We start from the raw sequence: 17,237 nt of genomic DNA, 5'->3' as shown, positions 1-17,237 counted from the left end.
GCTTGGTTATCGTGTGGATATGGTTGATGGTGCTGAATCCTTTGCGGAACCCGGCTTGCTCGCATGGTTGTCCTTCATCTAGTGTTCTGCTAATCCTATGTGTGTTTAATGTGTGTTTAATGTGTGTTTCAGTAGTTATTTCTCTTTTGGTGGGACAGGAGGCTTTTTTTGGGGGGGAGGGCACAAAAAAGTGATATTGGGGTTGTTTCTGGCTTAGTGCTGTGGGCTGCTTCCCAGGGTGCCGAGGGCATGGGTAGGACCAGGGACTGACCTGTGCCTGCTGCGAGTGAAGCTTGTGTTCTTGCCCGCTCAGCTTCCTCCCTGTGCCAGGAACTTCTGTTGATTGCCGAATATTCATTCCACTTGTACCTTCTGTAAAAATCTATTTGCCTACTGATGGTTATTGTGTGTTTGTCACTTTGTTTTGGCTCTTCCAAATTGATGCCTTCATGCGTGACCTGTGTGGACATAACACGCCTGCCTGTCTCTTGGCTGCGTACTCAGGAGTGGCCAGCGTGCCATATGCCATGGACCAGGTATCTGCCTCCCAGAGTGCCAGACTCTGCCAGTGGCCCTCCCCAGTGAGTGCACGTACGTAGGCAGCCACTGCAGTTCCTTATGTGGTCCCCCTAGTCAGCACTTGGAGGAGCGTTTGCATGATTTACCTTCCACTCTTAAACATGTTTGAGTTTTATTTTCCTTCTAGGCACTGTCCCTAGCAGTAACTATAGGCCCGTTGCCCAGGCCTGCAGTAGGGCCCGTGGTGCTGGCATGGGGCACATGGTGCCGGGCATTCAACTCTGGTCCTTGGACATGTAAGGCACGTGCTTGGCCACATGAGCTGTCATCCCAGTCCCTGAACACTTATAGCTTTGTTTTCACTGACCGCCATTGTACAATTCATATATCTACCATTCTTCTGTTTGTTTATTTATGTTTTATTGAGTCACCGTGAGATACAGTGTTACAAAGCTGACCGTGGTCAGGTTTCAGTCTACAGTGTTCCAGTACCCATCCCTTCCCCCAGTGTACGTTTCCCACCACCACTGTCCCCAGTTTCTTTCCTGCCACCGCAATTCCCCCCCCCCTCCCTACCCCCTTTTTTAAAAAATAACAAAACATAATATGAGACTCTCCAATGGAGACGTTACTGGGCCCGCTCGAGCAATGTGAGACCAATACCCAAGAACACAAACAAGGGCCAGGAGGCTTGGTCCACGGGAGAAGGCAATTGGGTAAGAAAGGGGACGACCACGACAGATAATGGGGAATAATCCTCTGGATAAGAACTTCGTGCTGAAAACCGTTAAAGGAACAGACATGATAACCTCTCAGTACCTGTATTGCAAATCTGCCTTTTTTTTTTTTATGGGTGGTCCAGTGGCTTTTGGTTGCATGTCTGTCACTGTAACAATTTGAGAATCTTTCCATTAGTCCCATAAGATCTAGCCATTCATCTACTTTCTCCTTCTGTGGATTTGACCATTTTTGACCAGTTCATAAAAAGAACAAAACACATTTCTTTTGTGACTGCCTTTTTAAAATGTATTTTCAAGTTTCATGTGTTTATACCATGCATCAGCAACTCCTTTCTGTTACATAGTGTGGATGTACTACATTTTCTTTAGGCATTTTCCAGTTGGTGGACATTTCAGTTGTTTCCACTTTTTTAATCATAAACATTTATGTAAGCGTTTCTGTGTGGATTTACACTTTGATTTCCCTTGGGCTTATTAGGAGTGGGATTGCTGGGTCACTTGGTAACTGTGTTTAACGCTGAGAAAGCCCCAGGCTGCTTTCGGTAGCAGCTGCACTGTTTTAGAGAGACACCTCAGAGAGATGGCACATTCAGTTCCAGGCTGTTGAAATAAAGTGAAAACGGCCATAAAGCTCGTCACATGAGGTTTTCTGTTTTCTCAGTGCATATAATAGACCATGTTTACACCATGCTGGAATCTTTGGCTGTGCAGAAGCACTGTCTTAAGAAAATGTACAGAGTTGTAAAATGTACAAAAACTTTTAAAGGTTTTTAAATGCCTCACCCAAAGTGCTGTCCATCATCTTAGCAGTTGGCAAGTCATCACCTCTGAGCCTGGCACGCCCCCAGCCCACCTCTGCTGCAGTCGCCCCGGTGGGCCCTGAGCACCTGTGCGAGGCCCCTACTGTCCAAGCAAGAGAATCCAGAGTAAGGACAGGTCGTCTCTTTGTGCCCACAGTTACGTGTCTGTCGCTTTCAGTCTTGCTGTCCGTCCAGTGTTCTGCCAGGGTTGATTCTCTGCTGCGGGTCTTGCCATCCTGTTGCCGATGGCTTCTTTATGCTGTTGTGTGGCCAGAGACTTCATCTTTCCTTGATTTGGGAGCCGTTTCTGGGCCACGGTGCTGTCCCATCAGTCCTCGGGGTTGGTCTTCCCCGGCTCTTGCCCCCCTGTTCCTGGCCCATTGGACCGACCGTCACCATCCTTGTGCATGGCCTCTGTGGGCACCAGCGCCTTCTGGGGCTGCCCTGCCCACCTCTCCCGGTCTGAAGCATGTTACTTTCTCTGTCTAGTTCCTGAATTGTGGGCTGGTGAGCCGAGAGTATTTGTGGATTACCATCGTATGCGGGGTTTTCCCGTCTTTGTTTCTCGAACTGTTGGTCATCCCTGTGCCTGCTCTGGCCCGTCCTGATACTGTGGTGTGTTCTCCTTCCTTCTCTGTGTTGGCTGTTGGGCACACATATTGCTTCTCCTTCATGTTGACTCATCTCAGTTCTCTGTGGAGACTTCCCTTCCCATCCTCGGGAGCCCATCCTCTCTGTTTACTCGATGGCGGCTTTGGAGCCGGGGGAGAGCAGCACCTCCACTGTTGCCCAGCCTGCCGCCTCCATCTGTCCATCTGAACTTGTCCGGGTCTTGTGGGTCTGCTTCCTCCCCTGTGCGGGTGAGCAGGGCTCTAGGGCTGGGGCCTCTCATTCCTCTTGCGTTCTTGCGTCTGGCCTTGGGGTGCTGAGTTCCTTGAACAGGGCGATTCTGCCAGGTTTCGCCCTTCAGCTTTGTGGGTTGGGCGGAGAATGCTGACCAGCTCCATCTGCCCACCACTATGTAACTGGTGCTTGCACCACCCGGCCGTGTCCACAGGCCTGCCGCCTGCTGGCCTCTTTCCACCCTGGGCTTGGGATTTCCTTCTGGAGGCACATGTGGTTCCCCTTCTTCTGCGTCTCCTCCGCGGGTGCCTGCTGGTTAGCAGACCATCGTGCACCATGTCGTGTCCTGATTGCTCAGCCTCCTTCCAGGAGGGAGAGCCGGCCCTTAGGACAGTCTCTACTTGGCTGCAAGTCTGGGCTCTGTCTCTGCCCTAGAAACTCTGCTGGACACTTGCGGACCCCCGGCCGGAAGCTGGGTAGCAGCGGTAGGCCTGGCCTCTCTTTGGCCATCGGCCATTCTGGTGTGGCGGCATTGCGTCTGGTGAGCCATCTGGAGCCACGGCTGGTTCCTCTTTCCAAGCCTGTAGGAGATCAGCAGGCTCCAGCAGGCCCGGTGCTGCCGTGCCATTTGGCCGCTTGGCCAGTGGATTGGGTGGGGCAGGGCCTGTGCAGAGGATTTGTACATTGGTTTCCCCGGGGGCCATGCAGGAGACAAATCACGGAGCTGTGCCGGCTTGGTTTGGAAGGACCCGTGACTTGCATGGAGCTGGCTGGGCCGCAGGCTGGAGGACCACGTGGGCGAGGGCCTGCTCACAGCCAGCTGTGCTGGCCAAGAAGCGAGGTGTTCTGACAGAGTCAGTGTTGGGGGGTACTGGACAGGGCATCAACTGTACGTCAGAACCAGACTCCGACACTGGTTACCAGGCTACCGAACTACAGCGAAAATAAAAACAAGACGAAGATGCCTGTAAGACAAGACAGTGAGTTCCTTGACCTTGGCATCAGTGATGACTTTTTCCATTGATGTTTATTGAAGCACGAGTGATTTACAGAACCGCTAATGATGGGCTGTCATGCAGTAGAATGTTCTAGGCGTCATTTTATGTTCTAATTTTCATGTGTAGATTGTTCTATCCCAGTCCCCACCACCCTCTGTGTTCCAGGGTCCCCTCCTGTCCACCCCCAGGCCCCTCCCACACACTCCCAGCCCAGCTCAAGTAGTCATGTTTTTTTTCTTAAACCTCCCGCTGAAAGCAAAGACAACGAGAGGAGAGAGGGAGGGAGAGAGAAGACAAGAAATGAGCCCCTTTCCCACATTCCCCTTGGGGGCCTCCCCAGTAGTGCTCGGGGCCCAGTGGTCATGGCTGGTGCGTGGATTTGACTGTCCCGTGGACTGCCTGGCAGTGCAGCATGGCTGGGGGTCGGCAGGACCTGCCACTGGTGCTTGGGGACCACAGTGCCCAGGACTGAACCTGGAGTATCAGGCATGAGAGGTGCACGTCAGCCCTTGAGCAGCCCCGGTATCGGGTCTCAGGGTGGGTCTCAGGGTACGACCATCTTGGTCGCGTGGCCTCTCGGTCTCCCTGCGCGCGTGCGTCTCCAGGTCCTTCCACACGCAGCCCGTTCCTTCCACAGTCCCTGCTTCCCCCAAGCAAAGGCTGCCCTCTGTGGTGCTGGTCTCCCTCTGGGAGACGGGTCCCATGAGATTTGTCATGGGGGGAGCCACACCACTACAGCCCCCAGGGTCTTGTTCTGCTCTGTTGGGGGGAAAGCCCAGTGGAGACTCCTGGGAATGGGGATACAGTTCACAGGACAGGCCCACCCAGCTGTAACCCTGGGCCCTGAGACCTCCTCTGATGGACTGTCCCGGTCACGCACTCCAGCCCCACACACTGTTGTGTTCCCTTTATTTACCGTGTTTTAGGGGCCAGAGCAACAGTGCCGTAGGCAGTGCCTTTACCTTGCATGCACAGACCTGGGGACCGCCTTGGCATCCCGTCACTCACCAGGAATAAGCCCTGAGTGCAGAGTAACCCCTGAGCTTTGCAGGGTATGGCCTCAAAACAAAAACAAAACCCAGAAGCCCCCACGTGGTGCTTTACAGAGTTGTTTAGGATGCGTTTGTTACAGGCGTTCAGTATTCCAACAGCAAGCCCACCAGTAGTGTGGCCTGTCCTCTGCCAATGTCTCCATCTTTCTAGCCACCCCCCAAGCATACTCCTTGAACAGTTGCAAATTAATTCACTTTATATTGTTACAATTAAATAGATAATGGAATTATCAGAAAATACTTCAGTAAAAGAAAAATTGTGAAAATTGTTGCATCCATGGGAATATTAAGTCGTTGTTAGTTGAGCTTTCTGCATTATTGTTTCTGTTTATCGAACGTAGTTGACTTTTGCGTTACCATCTAATTTGGTGTGTGCACCTACTGGGCTGTCAGTATTGTGAAATTTTCATTTGCTTCTAGTGGGATGGCAGTATTGTAGAACTTGTATTTGTGGCCACACAGTCCAGAAACTCCAGGATACATAATTGGGCTTACACAGCAGTGTCGGTGGGGTGTGGGGTGGCTGCCAGGGATTCCGGGGTACAGGAGCCAGGAAGGGGGACTGCTAGCCCCACTCTGAGAAGATCCCAAAGTTCTCAGTGCGAAAACTGGTGCACTTGGAGTTTTCAGCAGCTTGACATCTGTGGAGCCCAGCAGTGAGGCGGTGGAGCTGGGCCGTTGGATGGTGGCAGCTGTGGGGTTGAGTGCAGCTGCTGGGCTTCTGCAGGGCAGGGTGTGGCCCCTCCTCCTCCCAAGGGCACCCCAGAATTTTCAGCAGAAGCCCCGCACACTTGGTGTGTGGTCTACACCCCTCTCCTTCCCAGTCTGCCCGGGAGGGCTGGAGTGTCAGCCTGGCCCTGTGCTTTTGTCTCTCTGCCCTGACGGGGAGCATGGAGTGCTGGGTGGGCCTTCTAAGGGTTTGTTCCCTGTTCTCCAGGCTGGTGGATTCAGGACACACAGGGTGGCAGTCACTGGGTAACCGCTGTGGAGCTGCAGCGCTGCCCGCTGACCCCAGGGCCGTCTCCTGACCATCCTTGTCCCTCCCAGGCTTTCGGCCAGGCCCACACGAACCACAAGAAGGTGGCCGCGGATGGCGAGAGCCGGGAGGAGAGCCTGATCCAGGAGTCGGCCTCCAAGGAGCAGTACTACGTGCGGAAGGTTCTGGAGCTGCAGACGGAGCTGAAGCAGCTGCGCAACGTGCTCACCAACACCCAGTCGGAGAACGAGCGCCTGACGTCGGTGGCCCAGGAGCTGAAGGAGGTAACCGCGGGCCGGTTCTCACGGGGAAGGTCGGGACCCACCCTTGGCAGTGGGAGGTCAGCAGAGGGTCAGGGCAGCGATCCAGGTTCTGCAGGACTGCGAGGGGATGCTGATGAGGTTTGGGCCCGAGCCCAGTGGCCAGCAGCTGCAGGGACAGCCAGCCCCATCCCCCCGGGTCAGGAGTGGTGAGGCCTGTGGGCCAGAGGCGAGCTGGGCGTGAGTCCCGGCCGGGCGGCCTGCTCGCAGAGCATGAGCTCACTTCCTCCCGCGGGAGCATGCTGGTGGGCTGCGGGCTGGCCACCACCAGGGAGGCTCCGTCCAGCTGCCGCCCGTCCTCCCGCCTCCGGAAAAGCCAGTTGCAGCTCTGTGCCAGCCCAGCATCGCCTTGTCATCTGCACTGTGATGGCTGTCATTGGCATTGTCGTGGCATTGCTGCACTATTGTTGTGGCCGCCCTCCGTGTCCTCACGTTCACTCCTCTAAGCCCCCCTGCACACGCACACACCCGTCTCCTGGGAGGGCCTGTCCGGAACTCTCAGGAACCGCTGACTCTGGCCCTGGCCATGAGCACCAGGAAATGAGCTGATTTTCAGGACGGGGGGCGTGGGGGGGGGGCCGGGGAATGGGGCATGGCGGCAGAAGCTGCCCTCCCCACGGACCCCAGTCTTTGTGCTCTGTGGGTCGGGGTGGATGCTACCCTGGCCGACTCCTCTGCTATGACTGTGTCCTTGTGGAGGCCATACCTGCTGCTCCAGCCTGACTGGAGGACACAGCCCCCTGTGCCCAGTGATGGGCGCCCTTGGACACGACCCCTAGCCTTCCCCAAGAGACTGCTGCGCCCGTGGCCTCTGCTCAGCCTGAAGGGCTGTTCCTGCTGCAACCCTCCAGGGGGGCCACCAAGGGGCAGAGAGAAGGTCTGATATGGAGCCTGAGGCACCCAGCACAGGGCTTCAGGCCCTCCCTGCTGTGATCTCAGGGTCCCTGGAACACGTTCGCTGCTGCTGCTGCAGCTGCAGGCAGAGGTGGTGCTGAGCGTGGCCTGCGCTAAGCCTGCGTGTCCCACCATGGGGGCCGCTCACGCAGCTCCCAGCTCGGAGGAGGACTGGGACCTGCCCTGCTCAGCCCCGGTGTCTGTGCATGCGCGGTGGGATGTTTGTGCAGTATCCCTTTCCTGCCCAGACTGGGAGCCGGCAGTGGCTTCCTGCGAGGGGGTGTCCAGGCTCCCGAGCCCCTGGGAGGGATCCGGCCACCCGTCACGAGCCACGGGTGGTGGTAGGGCAGAGTGCGGGGCCAGAAGGGGCTGGCAGGGAAGTGTGGGGGTGAGTCAGGCCCGTCCTCATGGTAGGGTAGACACCCCTTTCCCAGGAAGTCTGGGTGAGGTCAGGCCATCCCTGGCTTCTGGTATCACCCATGTAAAGCACTTGCCTGCCCCGGCATGTCAGGGTTTTCTCAGGTACCTGGAGAGAGTCCCCCACCCCTGACTCCCCAGAGTCTGGACACTCTCAGCAGCTGTGCACTGCTGGGTGGGCTTTTTTTTGGGGGGGGTTGGGAGGGGTGGGTCTTAGCAGCCAAGTCCCAGTTCATCTAACTCAGGTCTGATACAGTAAGACCCGGTCATGCTTACTGTAGCAGCTCACAGACTGTGACCACGTTTCTGTGACACAGTTCTGGAATCTTCCTTTGCCCTGCAAAAGCAGCCATGCCTGGGCTCTCCTGAGACTCTGGTCAGACCAGTCATGGTGTTGACCACAGGACAGTGTCAAGCCTAGAAAGTTGCCAGCACCCTTGAATGTGGGCCGGGGTGGCAGGACACCCTGCCCCAGTCCTCTTGCCTGCCGTGCCTCTTGAGAGTCCTTGACTGTGAGGAGGGTGTGAGGCGGGATCTGTGACTGTGAGGAGGGTGTGAGAGGCAGGGTCTGTGACTGAGGAGAATGTGAGGCGGGGTCTGTGACTGTGAGGATGGTGTAAGGGGCGGGGTCTGTGACTGAGGTGGGTGTGAGAGGTGGCACACACGTGTCCCACTGCTGCAGGGTTGTATGTGTGGAGGGAACACATGCTCCCCATAGGTGACCCTCGGAAGCCTGATTGTCATGAGAAAATCACATGAGGTAGAAACTGTGAGTCTGCTTCAGGTGTCCTCAGCAGGCAGAGTCGGCAACGGATCGATGTGTGGCAGGGGAGTTTGGCGAGAAGCTGCTGTTTCTCTGGGGGCTGCTGGGGTGGTGCCTGCACGGGCTCTGGGGGTCCCGCTGGCTCTGCGTCTCACTCTTTCCCCGTCCCCGCGCCGTGCTGCCTGACATGGCTGTCCGTGAATGGCGGGCTGGCCGGAACTGTCCACCCACCTCCCCTCCTCCTCCTGCCACTGCAGATCAACCAGAACGTGGAGCTGCAACGCGGCCGCCTGCGGGATGACATCAAGGAGTACAAGTTCCGCGAGGCCCGCCTGCTGCAGGACTACTCGGAGCTGGAGGAGGAGAACATCAGCCTCCAGAAGCAGGTGTCGGTGCTCAGGCAGAACCAGGTGCGTGTGGGCCGGGCGCTTCACCTCTGCCTATGCTGTCAGCTCGCTGACCAACGAACGCATCCAGCCATCAGAAATAGGAAAAGGGCAGCAGTGATAGAAAACCTGAGGCTTTTCCTCTCTGAGTACCTCCAAGGGGACCTGGTGCCCTCCTTCCCAGGTGGGACCCTGGAGCCAGAGGGACGTGCCCCCATTTCAGGCTTGCCCTGTCCTCTTGGGCCCTGTCATGCCAGGCCCATAGGTCACTTTTAGGAAGAAGCAAGGTAGAGGTGGGGCTATGGACACCAGCAACTTTCACCCCACACTCTGGTGACCCTGCAGATGGAAAGAGGGGAGGGTGGTCATTGTCCTGTATTGGTCACTCATGTTCTCCAAGGCCTGCCTACAGATACTGCTGGATTATTTTCTTTTTTTTTTTTTTTTTGGTTTTGTTTTTGGGCCACACCCAGTGATGCCCAGCAGTTGGTCCTGGCTCTGCATTCAGAAATTACTCCTGGTGGTGTTTGGGGACCATGTGGGTTGCTGGGATCAAACATGGCTGGGTCACATGCAAGGCAGTTGCCCTACCCGCTGTCCTGTTGCTCCTGCCCTGTCCCCCAGTGCTCCTGAGGCTGTGGCTCTGCAGGCTGGGCTTTTCCAGGAGCTGCAATGTCCTGGTCCTGCTGTTCAGCTCTGGTGTCCAGCAGTGTGACCCCTGTGCCAGCCTCCGCTTCTAGATCCTTCTGCCCGGGCACAAGCAGGGGGCCTCCCTGCGCCGCAGTGGCCACACAACATCTGAGTAGGGAAAGAAGTGGAGACTTGGGGGGCTGGCCATAGTCCAGCTTCGACCCCGGGGCTCCCCTGTTGCCCTGGGGATCCACATGCACCTGTCAATCCTATGGGTCAGCAATTTGTTTCTTATTTCTTGCACATTTGCTGCAGAATTTAAAGAGACACTTTTTAATCGCCCACAGACGTTGAACCTGTGTGTGAACGCACCTTGGTTTTCCTCTCTACCCCTGTCCCCTGCACAGACAGTCACCGGGAGATTTCTGAATCCGGCCTCTCCGGCTCCCATCCGGACTGCAGCTTGCATGTGTCGGTGGGAGTTTCGACTCCTTGGCTTTGACGGCTGCGGCTGTCACCCTACCCCTATCCCCCAGGCTTGCTCTACATGCCTTAAGCTGCCAGGCTGCTCTTTCGTTAAGCAGTTGTGTCACACTCGGGATCCTCTTTAACCGAGCCGGCATGTGTGTGGGGCTGCTGAGCGGCTCTCGCCGTCTTGGGCATATGGGCTGCTTCATGTGCCCGGGCTGGGCACGCGTGTGTTCCCACCCACCTCCCGTGCGTGCCCCCGGCCAGGTCTGGCACATCGGCCTCCTTTTCCCAGGTGGAGTTTGAAGGGCTCAAGCACGAGATCAAGCGCCTGGAGGAGGAGACAGAGTACCTCAACAGCCAGCTGGAGGATGCCATCCGGCTCAAGGAGATCTCAGAGCGGCAGCTGGAGGAGGCGCTGGAGACGCTGAAGACGGAGCGGGAGCAGAAGAACAGCCTGCGCAAGGAGCTGTCGCACTACATGAGCATCAACGACTCCCTGTACACCAGCCACCTGCAGGTCTCCCTGGATGGCCTCAAGCTCAGCGAGGAGGCCGAGGCCCTGGCCAACGGCTTCGAGCATGGCGCCGGCCTGGCCAAGCTGCCCCTGGACACCAAGACGTCCACACCCACCAAGGACGGCGGCGCCCCGCCCCCCAGCCTGGTGTCCGACCTCCTCAGTGAGCTCAACATCTCGGAGATCCAGAAGCTGAAGCAGCAGCTGGTGCAGGTGAGCCAGGCCTGGGCCCCGTGTGTCACTTGTGCCCGCTCGCGATGCCAGCGGGAGGCAGAGCAGCCCCCCGGAGAGTAGGTTCTTGATCATGGGATGGAGTGTGGGTGCTCCCCAGGTTTCTCAAGTCCCCCCCCACATGGCTTGTACTCTATCCTGCCTCGGGCCCCGAGCCCCTGCAGCCCTTTGATTACCAGGGAGCGGCCCTTCTGCTTCCCTGTCCAGGCCTGTCTGGGCTGGCTCAGGGACCTCGGCCGCGTCTGGGCCGTGGCCTCACCGCCTTTGCCCTTGCAGATGGAGCGGGAGAAGGTGGGCCTGGTGGCCACGCTGCAGGACACCCAGAAGCAGCTGGAGCAGACGCGGGGGGCCCTGTCGGAGCAGCACGAGGAGGTGAGCCGCCTCACCGAGAGCCTGAGTGCCCTGCGGCGCCTGCAGGCTGGCAAGGAGCGGCGCACGGCCCTGGACAGCGAGAAGGAGCACGACAGCCACGAGGACGGGGACTACTACGAGGTGGACATCGACGGGCCCGAGATTCTGGCCTGCAAGTACCGCGTGGCGCTGGCCGAGGCCGGCGAGCTGCGGGAGCAGCTGAAGGCCCTGCGCAGCGAGCATGAGGCGGGCGAGGCACGGCACGCCCAGGAGAAGGGCCAGCACGAGGCCGAGAGCCAGGCGCTCAGCGAGAAGGTGTCGGTGCTGGAGAAGGCCGGCCGGCAGGACCGCGAGCTGCTGGCCCGGCTGCAGGCGGAGCTGAAGAAGGCGAGCGACGCGGCGGGCGAGTCCCAGGGCAGCCTGAGCGTGGCCCAGGACGAGCTGGCGGCCTTCAGCGAGGAGCTGGCCAGCCTCTACCACCACGTGTGCATGTGCAACAATGAGACGCCCACGCGCGTGGCGCTGGACTACTACCGGGAGGGCCCCGACGCCCACGGACGCCGCTCGCCTGCCCCGCCCAAGGGACCGCCGGCCAACGCTGCTGCCGCTGCCGCCGCCACCACCACCACCACCACCGAGAACGGACCTGCGGACAGCGGCCCCGCGCCCAGCCCCTCGCTGCCCTCCCCGCTGAGCGACCCTCGCCGGGAGCCCATGAACATCTACAACCTGATCGCAATCATCCGCGACCAGATCCGGCACCTGCAGGCCGCCGTCGACCGCACCACTGAGCTGTCGCGCCAGCGCCTGGCCTCGCAGGAGCTGGGCCCCGCCGCCGACAAGGACCGGGAGGCCCTCATGGAGGAGATCCTCAAACTCAAGTCGCTGCTGAGCACCAAGCGCGAGCAGATCACCACGCTGCGCACCGTGCTCAAGGCCAACAAGCAGGTGTGCCCGCGGGCATGGGGACGGGGACACAGGGACGGGCATTGGGATAGGCACAGGGGCGGTGAGGAGGATATAGGAGTGGGCACAGGGCTAGGGACAACGGGATGGGCACGGGCAGGACAGAGACAGGGAAAGGTGGGTAGATACAGGTGTAGGGACAGGCTTAGATAGGGTGGAGATATGGGGGAGGAGACTGGTGGGACGGGGACGGGCATGGACCGAGGGTGGGGACGGGACAGGACAGGTCCTGCTGGGGCTGGAGGCGCTGCCACTGCATCCACCGAGCGCGCGCTGCCCACCGTGCCCTTGCAGACAGCCGAGGTGGCCCTCGCCAACCTGAAGAGCAAGTACGAGAATGAGAAGGCCATGGTGACCGAGACCATGATGAAGCTGCGCAATGAGCTGAAGGCCCTCAAGGAGGACGCGGCCACCTTCTCCTCGCTGCGCGCCATGTTCGCCACCAGGTGAGGCCTGGCCCCAGGCGGCTGCCAGCCGGCCTGCGAGCCCCTTCTTTTCCTCACTGTCCTGTCCCTGCTCTGGCCTGACACTGTGGGAACCCCAGTTTTGTTTCATGTTACCTGGGGCCAGATGGAATTGCCATCCAGAGGATTTACCTGAAGGCCACATGCCAGTGGCCAGGGCTGGGAACCTGCTGCCCCCCAGGAAGGGTCTGGCAGGTGAGCTGTGCCGTGAGTTGATCTGTGTGAATTTGGTACCAGTTCCTGAGACACAGGGAGTGTGTCCCCAGTCGGGGTGGGTGGACAGAGCAGCAGGGCCCTTTTCTAAGGGTGACCAGGTTGGGCTGTCCCTGTGTGGAGCATGGTGCCACCTGCTGACCAGTGCTGGAAGCACAATGGACCAGACCATGGTTTCTGTGTTCAGTGGGGGGTGTGACCAAAACCTCTTACTGTCTCCTGGCCAAGGTGCTGGACTCACCCCATTTCTCAGCAGTGTGGAAAGACAGGATAGAGAAAGAAGAGAAGGTTCCAGTTTTCACTGGGTGTGTCCTCCGCTCAGAGTCGGAGGCCTCTCGGCTTTTCTAGTGGGGCTGGTGTGGGGCGGCTGGAGCAGGAGTAGCATGTCACAGCTGTGCAGCAGGTGCTGAGATGGGGCTGCCAGGATGATGTCGCACCTGGGCCTGGACACCGATGCTCACTGCCCCAGGGTCTCGAGAGCAAAGCAGCTGACGGTCATCCCGGGCTGCCTACAGGCCAGCGGGGCCGCAGCTCCCTGCTGCCAGTGGGGCAGACACCCACCTGGCATCTGCAGTGCCACCGGCGTGTGTGTCCTGGACTGTCACTTGGTCCCCAACGCTCGCCTCTCGCCCGCAGGTGTGACGAGTACATCACGCAGCTGGACGAGATGCAGCGGCAGCTGGCGGCCGCCGAGGACGAGAAGAAGACGCTGAACTCGCTGCTGCGCATGGCCATCCAGCAGAAGCTGGCGCTGACGCAGCGCCTGGAGCTGTTGGAGCTCGACCACGAGCAGACCCGGCGGGGCCGCGCCAAGGCCGCCCCCAAGGCCAAGCCCAGCCCGCCCAGCGTAAGTCACACCTGCGCCTGCTCCAGCGAGCGGGCCGAGGGGGCTGGGCTTGCGCCCCGGGTGCTCTGCAGCGAGAAGTATAACATTTACTGCGACTAGCACTGGCCTGCAGCTAACCGGCCTGCCCGCTCCTCCACTAACCTAGCAGCCGCCGCGAGGCCGCGGGCTCGGCCGGTCTTAACCCTGACTAATGCGCAGCGGGAAGGATGTCGCCGTGGCAGCGGCCCCCGGACACGCGGGCTTCGTGGTGGCTCTCACTCCCCGGGACGTTCTCCCTGGTCGCAGCGCCGAGCTGAGCTGGGACTCGAGGTTCGAGCCTCACGTCCGGCCCCCCTGGGGCTCGGGCCTGACTTGACCCAGCATGTCCCCGCGTGCATGTGTCTGTGCAGTAGGGCAGCCCCGGCACCCGGACAGCGGCCTCAGAGGACCCGGCCCTGCAGTCTGTGGATGGCACTGTGTGCCCGGTGGGGTCTCACTGTACATCCTGGCAGAGCGGAAGGACAGACTCCTGGCCCCGGGTGCAGGTGCTCCCGCTGGGGCTAGATTCTCCCCCGCACGGGTTCCCTCGGGGTCTGAGCTCGCAGCCAGGGCTTCCCCTCCCGGGCTCTGCATGCTTGTCTGGCTGCCTGCGGTGGCCCAGCTGTTGGGGGCAAGGCCCGGTTTTTATTTGTTTGTTACCGAGGAACATTTTTTCCAAGTGCCTGAGCAGACCTCTGCCCTCGGCGAGAGCCGTCTTTTATACTGAGGTTCTCCCCGGCCGTGGGGGTGATGTCCCTGTCCTCTGGCCATTCCCACACTTGATCCCAGGGCTTCAGACCCCAAGAAATGGCTGTGGCAGCCTGGAGGCTCCAACCAGAGCTGCTGCTGGTGAGACAAAACCCACAGCCGCCGGTGGGAGCCTTGCTCAGACCCGGGGTCAGCTCGCGGGTGCTGGGGCAACACACATAGGTTCCTGCAGTGCTGGGAGTGGCGGGACCCGCTGGAGGATCTTTGGGCTTTTCCGGGACCTCTTCACCTGCTGGCTTTGGAGGGGTGGGGGGGAATCATGTCATCTGAGTCTGCGTGCCCGGATGCAGAAGTTTCTCTGACCTGTGACCTGTGACCATGTCCCCTCGCCTCTTACCTCACCTGAAGAGCTCCTGGCTCTTCGTCCCTCCCGCCCCGCCCCGCCCCAACTTTCCTCCAGTTCTTGAGGTTTCCGGACCCCGCACACTCCAGGCCACCGGAAGGCCGCGGGTTGAGCGTCCTGCCCTCCGCTCCGGGGCTGCTTTGCTGATGGACTCCGGGCCCAGACCCCTCCCGTCTCTGGGGGTCATGCATCCACCCCTGCAGGCAGGATTCGAGGGGGCCGCTTGCTGGCCCACACACCCCTTCCTCACTCTGCCAGCCTGGCTTGCAGCTTCTCTCCCTCCGGGTCGAGGGTCTTGGCGAGCACCCGGGCCAGCGCCCCCTAACACACGCAGCTCTCGATGGCGACTAACGAGCCGGAGCGCTCCCCGCTGCGGGATCCCCGCCGTCCCGCTGGTGCCCATCCTAACTCTCTCTTGTTCTCTCCCATTTCCAGCTGTAGAATAGCGGCCAGGACTCGGCCCGCCAGCGGGCCTGTCACCCTGCAGCCCCCGCCCGTGGGCCCGCGCAGAGGAAGCAAGGGCAGCCCCAAAGGCCACTTAGAACCGTGTTCGGATATGCCACTGCAGAGATTATTTTCAAAATAGCATTCCCGAGATTTTAATAGGAGTGGGGAGGTGGGGCAAAAAAAAAAAAAAGCTTTAATATGGAGAAGCCACGAGCTGCCCTTGACAGGCCTCTGTCCAAATGCTGAGCAGCGCGCCTCACAGCCTCCTGCCGAGGGCCTGCCAGAGATGCGGCAGCTCTGCTCTCCGGACCCCTCCCCCTCCTTCCCGGTGCCTGTGCACTTTTGATACTCTGATATTACATTTGTTTCCTTAGCCCCGCCCCTAAGGACAGTCCCCGAGGCCGTGGTCTGTCTCCCGCTCCTGGACCCCGGCTCCGCCTCCCGACATGCTGGTCTGCTCACAGCACGGGCACTTGCTCACGTGCCCTTTAGACTCAACGGCGTTATGGTTCGTGTTTGGAGTTACAGATTTTAAATGCCATGTTCATTTAAGAAATCCAGGGTATTCCGATTCTGGGGTTTTTTCATATTGTATTATTATTATTATTATTATTATTATTCTTAGGAATAGTTCAATGTAACAAGAAGAAAACTTGACCTTTGCTATGGTTTAAACAGTAATAGGCACTTGAACAAAGAAATTTAAAAAAGATAAATTATTGAATGAGTAGTATTAACCTACAAATTCCAGAGTTTTCTGGGTTTTAGGACAGTGTGAAGCATGACTGATTAACAGAATTTTCTACAACTGTAACCAGTGAAATTCCAAATTGGAATTGTTTTTGTTACTCCGGTGGTTGTGCCAAATTGTGGTACATATAGGAAATTCTACAGCCGTCGATTTTTAAAGGTGTTCGATGCCAACACCTTTTTGTTCGTAATCAATTTTGCCAGTAGTGCCTTCATCAAATTGAGGGAGGTGTCCCAGCATAGTTCATTCTCTGCTGTGGCCGCGGAGGAGAGAGTCGGCAATTTCGAAGGCCAGAGTGTGGCTCAGGAGGGATGAAGGGGCGGCGCCCCCAACCCTGGGCCTGCGCATCTTCATTGAGGGAAAGCAAACAGCATTTGTGCAAAATTCTGTTAGTCAGTGATTCTTCACCGGGCAGATCCTCGCAAATTCAGGGGCTGAGCAGAAAAAAACAAGCGAGCACAAGCTTTGAGTGTGTTTAGGAACCACGTGGACTTGATGGGACAAGCTAAGCAAGCTGCGTGAGCACCACGCATGTTGGTGACAAGCCAGGGTCGCGTGGGGCCACCGCCACTGCCGTTGGCTCCTCGCAGGGTGAGGGCTAGCCATAGTATTCTTTGCAAATGTGAGACTGAGAGGTTCTATAGTCTCTTGCTTGGTGTAACTAATCACTGTTGATTTCAGGAAACAGAATTTGCTAAAGCCCCTCAGCAAACCAGGTCCGAGTCTGGCTCTGATTTTGCTGAGCGAGGTGGTGTGAACGGTCAAAATTGGTACTCTAGAGGAAGAAGGGAAAAAGTGTCTTCCCACCTCCAAAACAAAGGACAAATTCTAATAATACAAGTAGAGAGAATAAAAGAATTCTGTTTCCTGGAATAAGCATTTCTTATTCCTAGTTATAGGGACCCCACTTCCCCACACCCCTTTTTTTCACCTTCTCTTACAGTGTTGATCCATAAGAAATAATGTTACATTTATGATAACTTCATCTGTACGGGGTATTTATTTGCAATGATGTCTGAGTACTGTATTTTTTTTTCCTGTGTATTATCTTAGTGTCAGAATGTTGTCTTTATTTTAAGATCATATGCATGTCTCCTGCCAAGGAGCCTATACACAGACCCAAACAGAAAAGCCTTCAGATTCAGAGGGAATGACGCAGAGTGTGCGAAAGGAATGGGAAAGAGAAAATCAAAGGCACCTCGGGGCCTACCCGTGTTGTGGGAATGTCGCCCGCGCCAGCGCACCGGGGGCAGGGGTCTGTGTGTACGGAATGTTGGTAGGACCAATAAATAAAGAATAACAAAAGACAAAACAAGTGGCTGGCACTGTCTGTCTGTCTGTCTCTCCCCAGGTGTGTGGCAGGGAGAGGACCCGCCTTCTGTCCATCCTGACAGGGAACAAACAGGAGAGGGCAGCCATGGTGGCCCTGCGGGGCCTTGCGTCCGAGGGGGCAGTAGTCCTGGGGTGCTTGGGCCAGGCCTCAGGATTTCCTTCTGGGGCTCAGCTGAGGCCTGG

General features: G+C 58.0%; 1 protein-coding gene across 2 annotated transcripts in view; it reads left to right on the top strand.

Moving 5' to 3' along the window:
* Nucleotides 1–17,037, top strand: part of BICD2 (BICD cargo adaptor 2) — a 30,923-nt gene extending 13,886 nt beyond the window's left edge. Inside the window, exons 2-9 of one of the 2 annotated variants that reach the window (XM_056126650.1) lie at nt 6,000–6,212; nt 8,580–8,732; nt 10,102–10,536; nt 10,831–11,853; nt 12,166–12,317; nt 13,185–13,395; nt 14,960–14,999; nt 15,037–17,037. In XM_056126650.1, coding sequence (XP_055982625.1) covers nt 6,000–6,212; nt 8,580–8,732; nt 10,102–10,536; nt 10,831–11,853; nt 12,166–12,317; nt 13,185–13,395; nt 14,960–14,965 — 2,193 coding nt within the window. In that variant the 3' untranslated portion in view covers nt 14,966–14,999; nt 15,037–17,037. Of the gene's footprint in view, nt 1–5,999; nt 6,213–8,579; nt 8,733–10,101; nt 10,537–10,830; nt 11,854–12,165; nt 12,318–13,184; nt 13,544–14,959; nt 15,000–15,036 lie in introns of those variants that run through there. The other variant, XM_056126649.1, reaches the window with a different exon arrangement.
* Nucleotides 17,038–17,237: the final 200 nt, after the last annotated feature.

Source organism: Sorex fumeus, unplaced genomic scaffold (genome assembly GCF_029834395.1).
Source record: "Sorex fumeus unplaced genomic scaffold, SorFum_2.1 ptg000063l, whole genome shotgun sequence".
NCBI lineage: Eukaryota > Metazoa > Chordata > Mammalia > Eulipotyphla > Soricidae > Sorex > Sorex fumeus.
The sequence above is the reverse complement of the archived record's forward strand: the minus strand, read 5'-3'. Positions and strand labels throughout refer to the sequence as shown.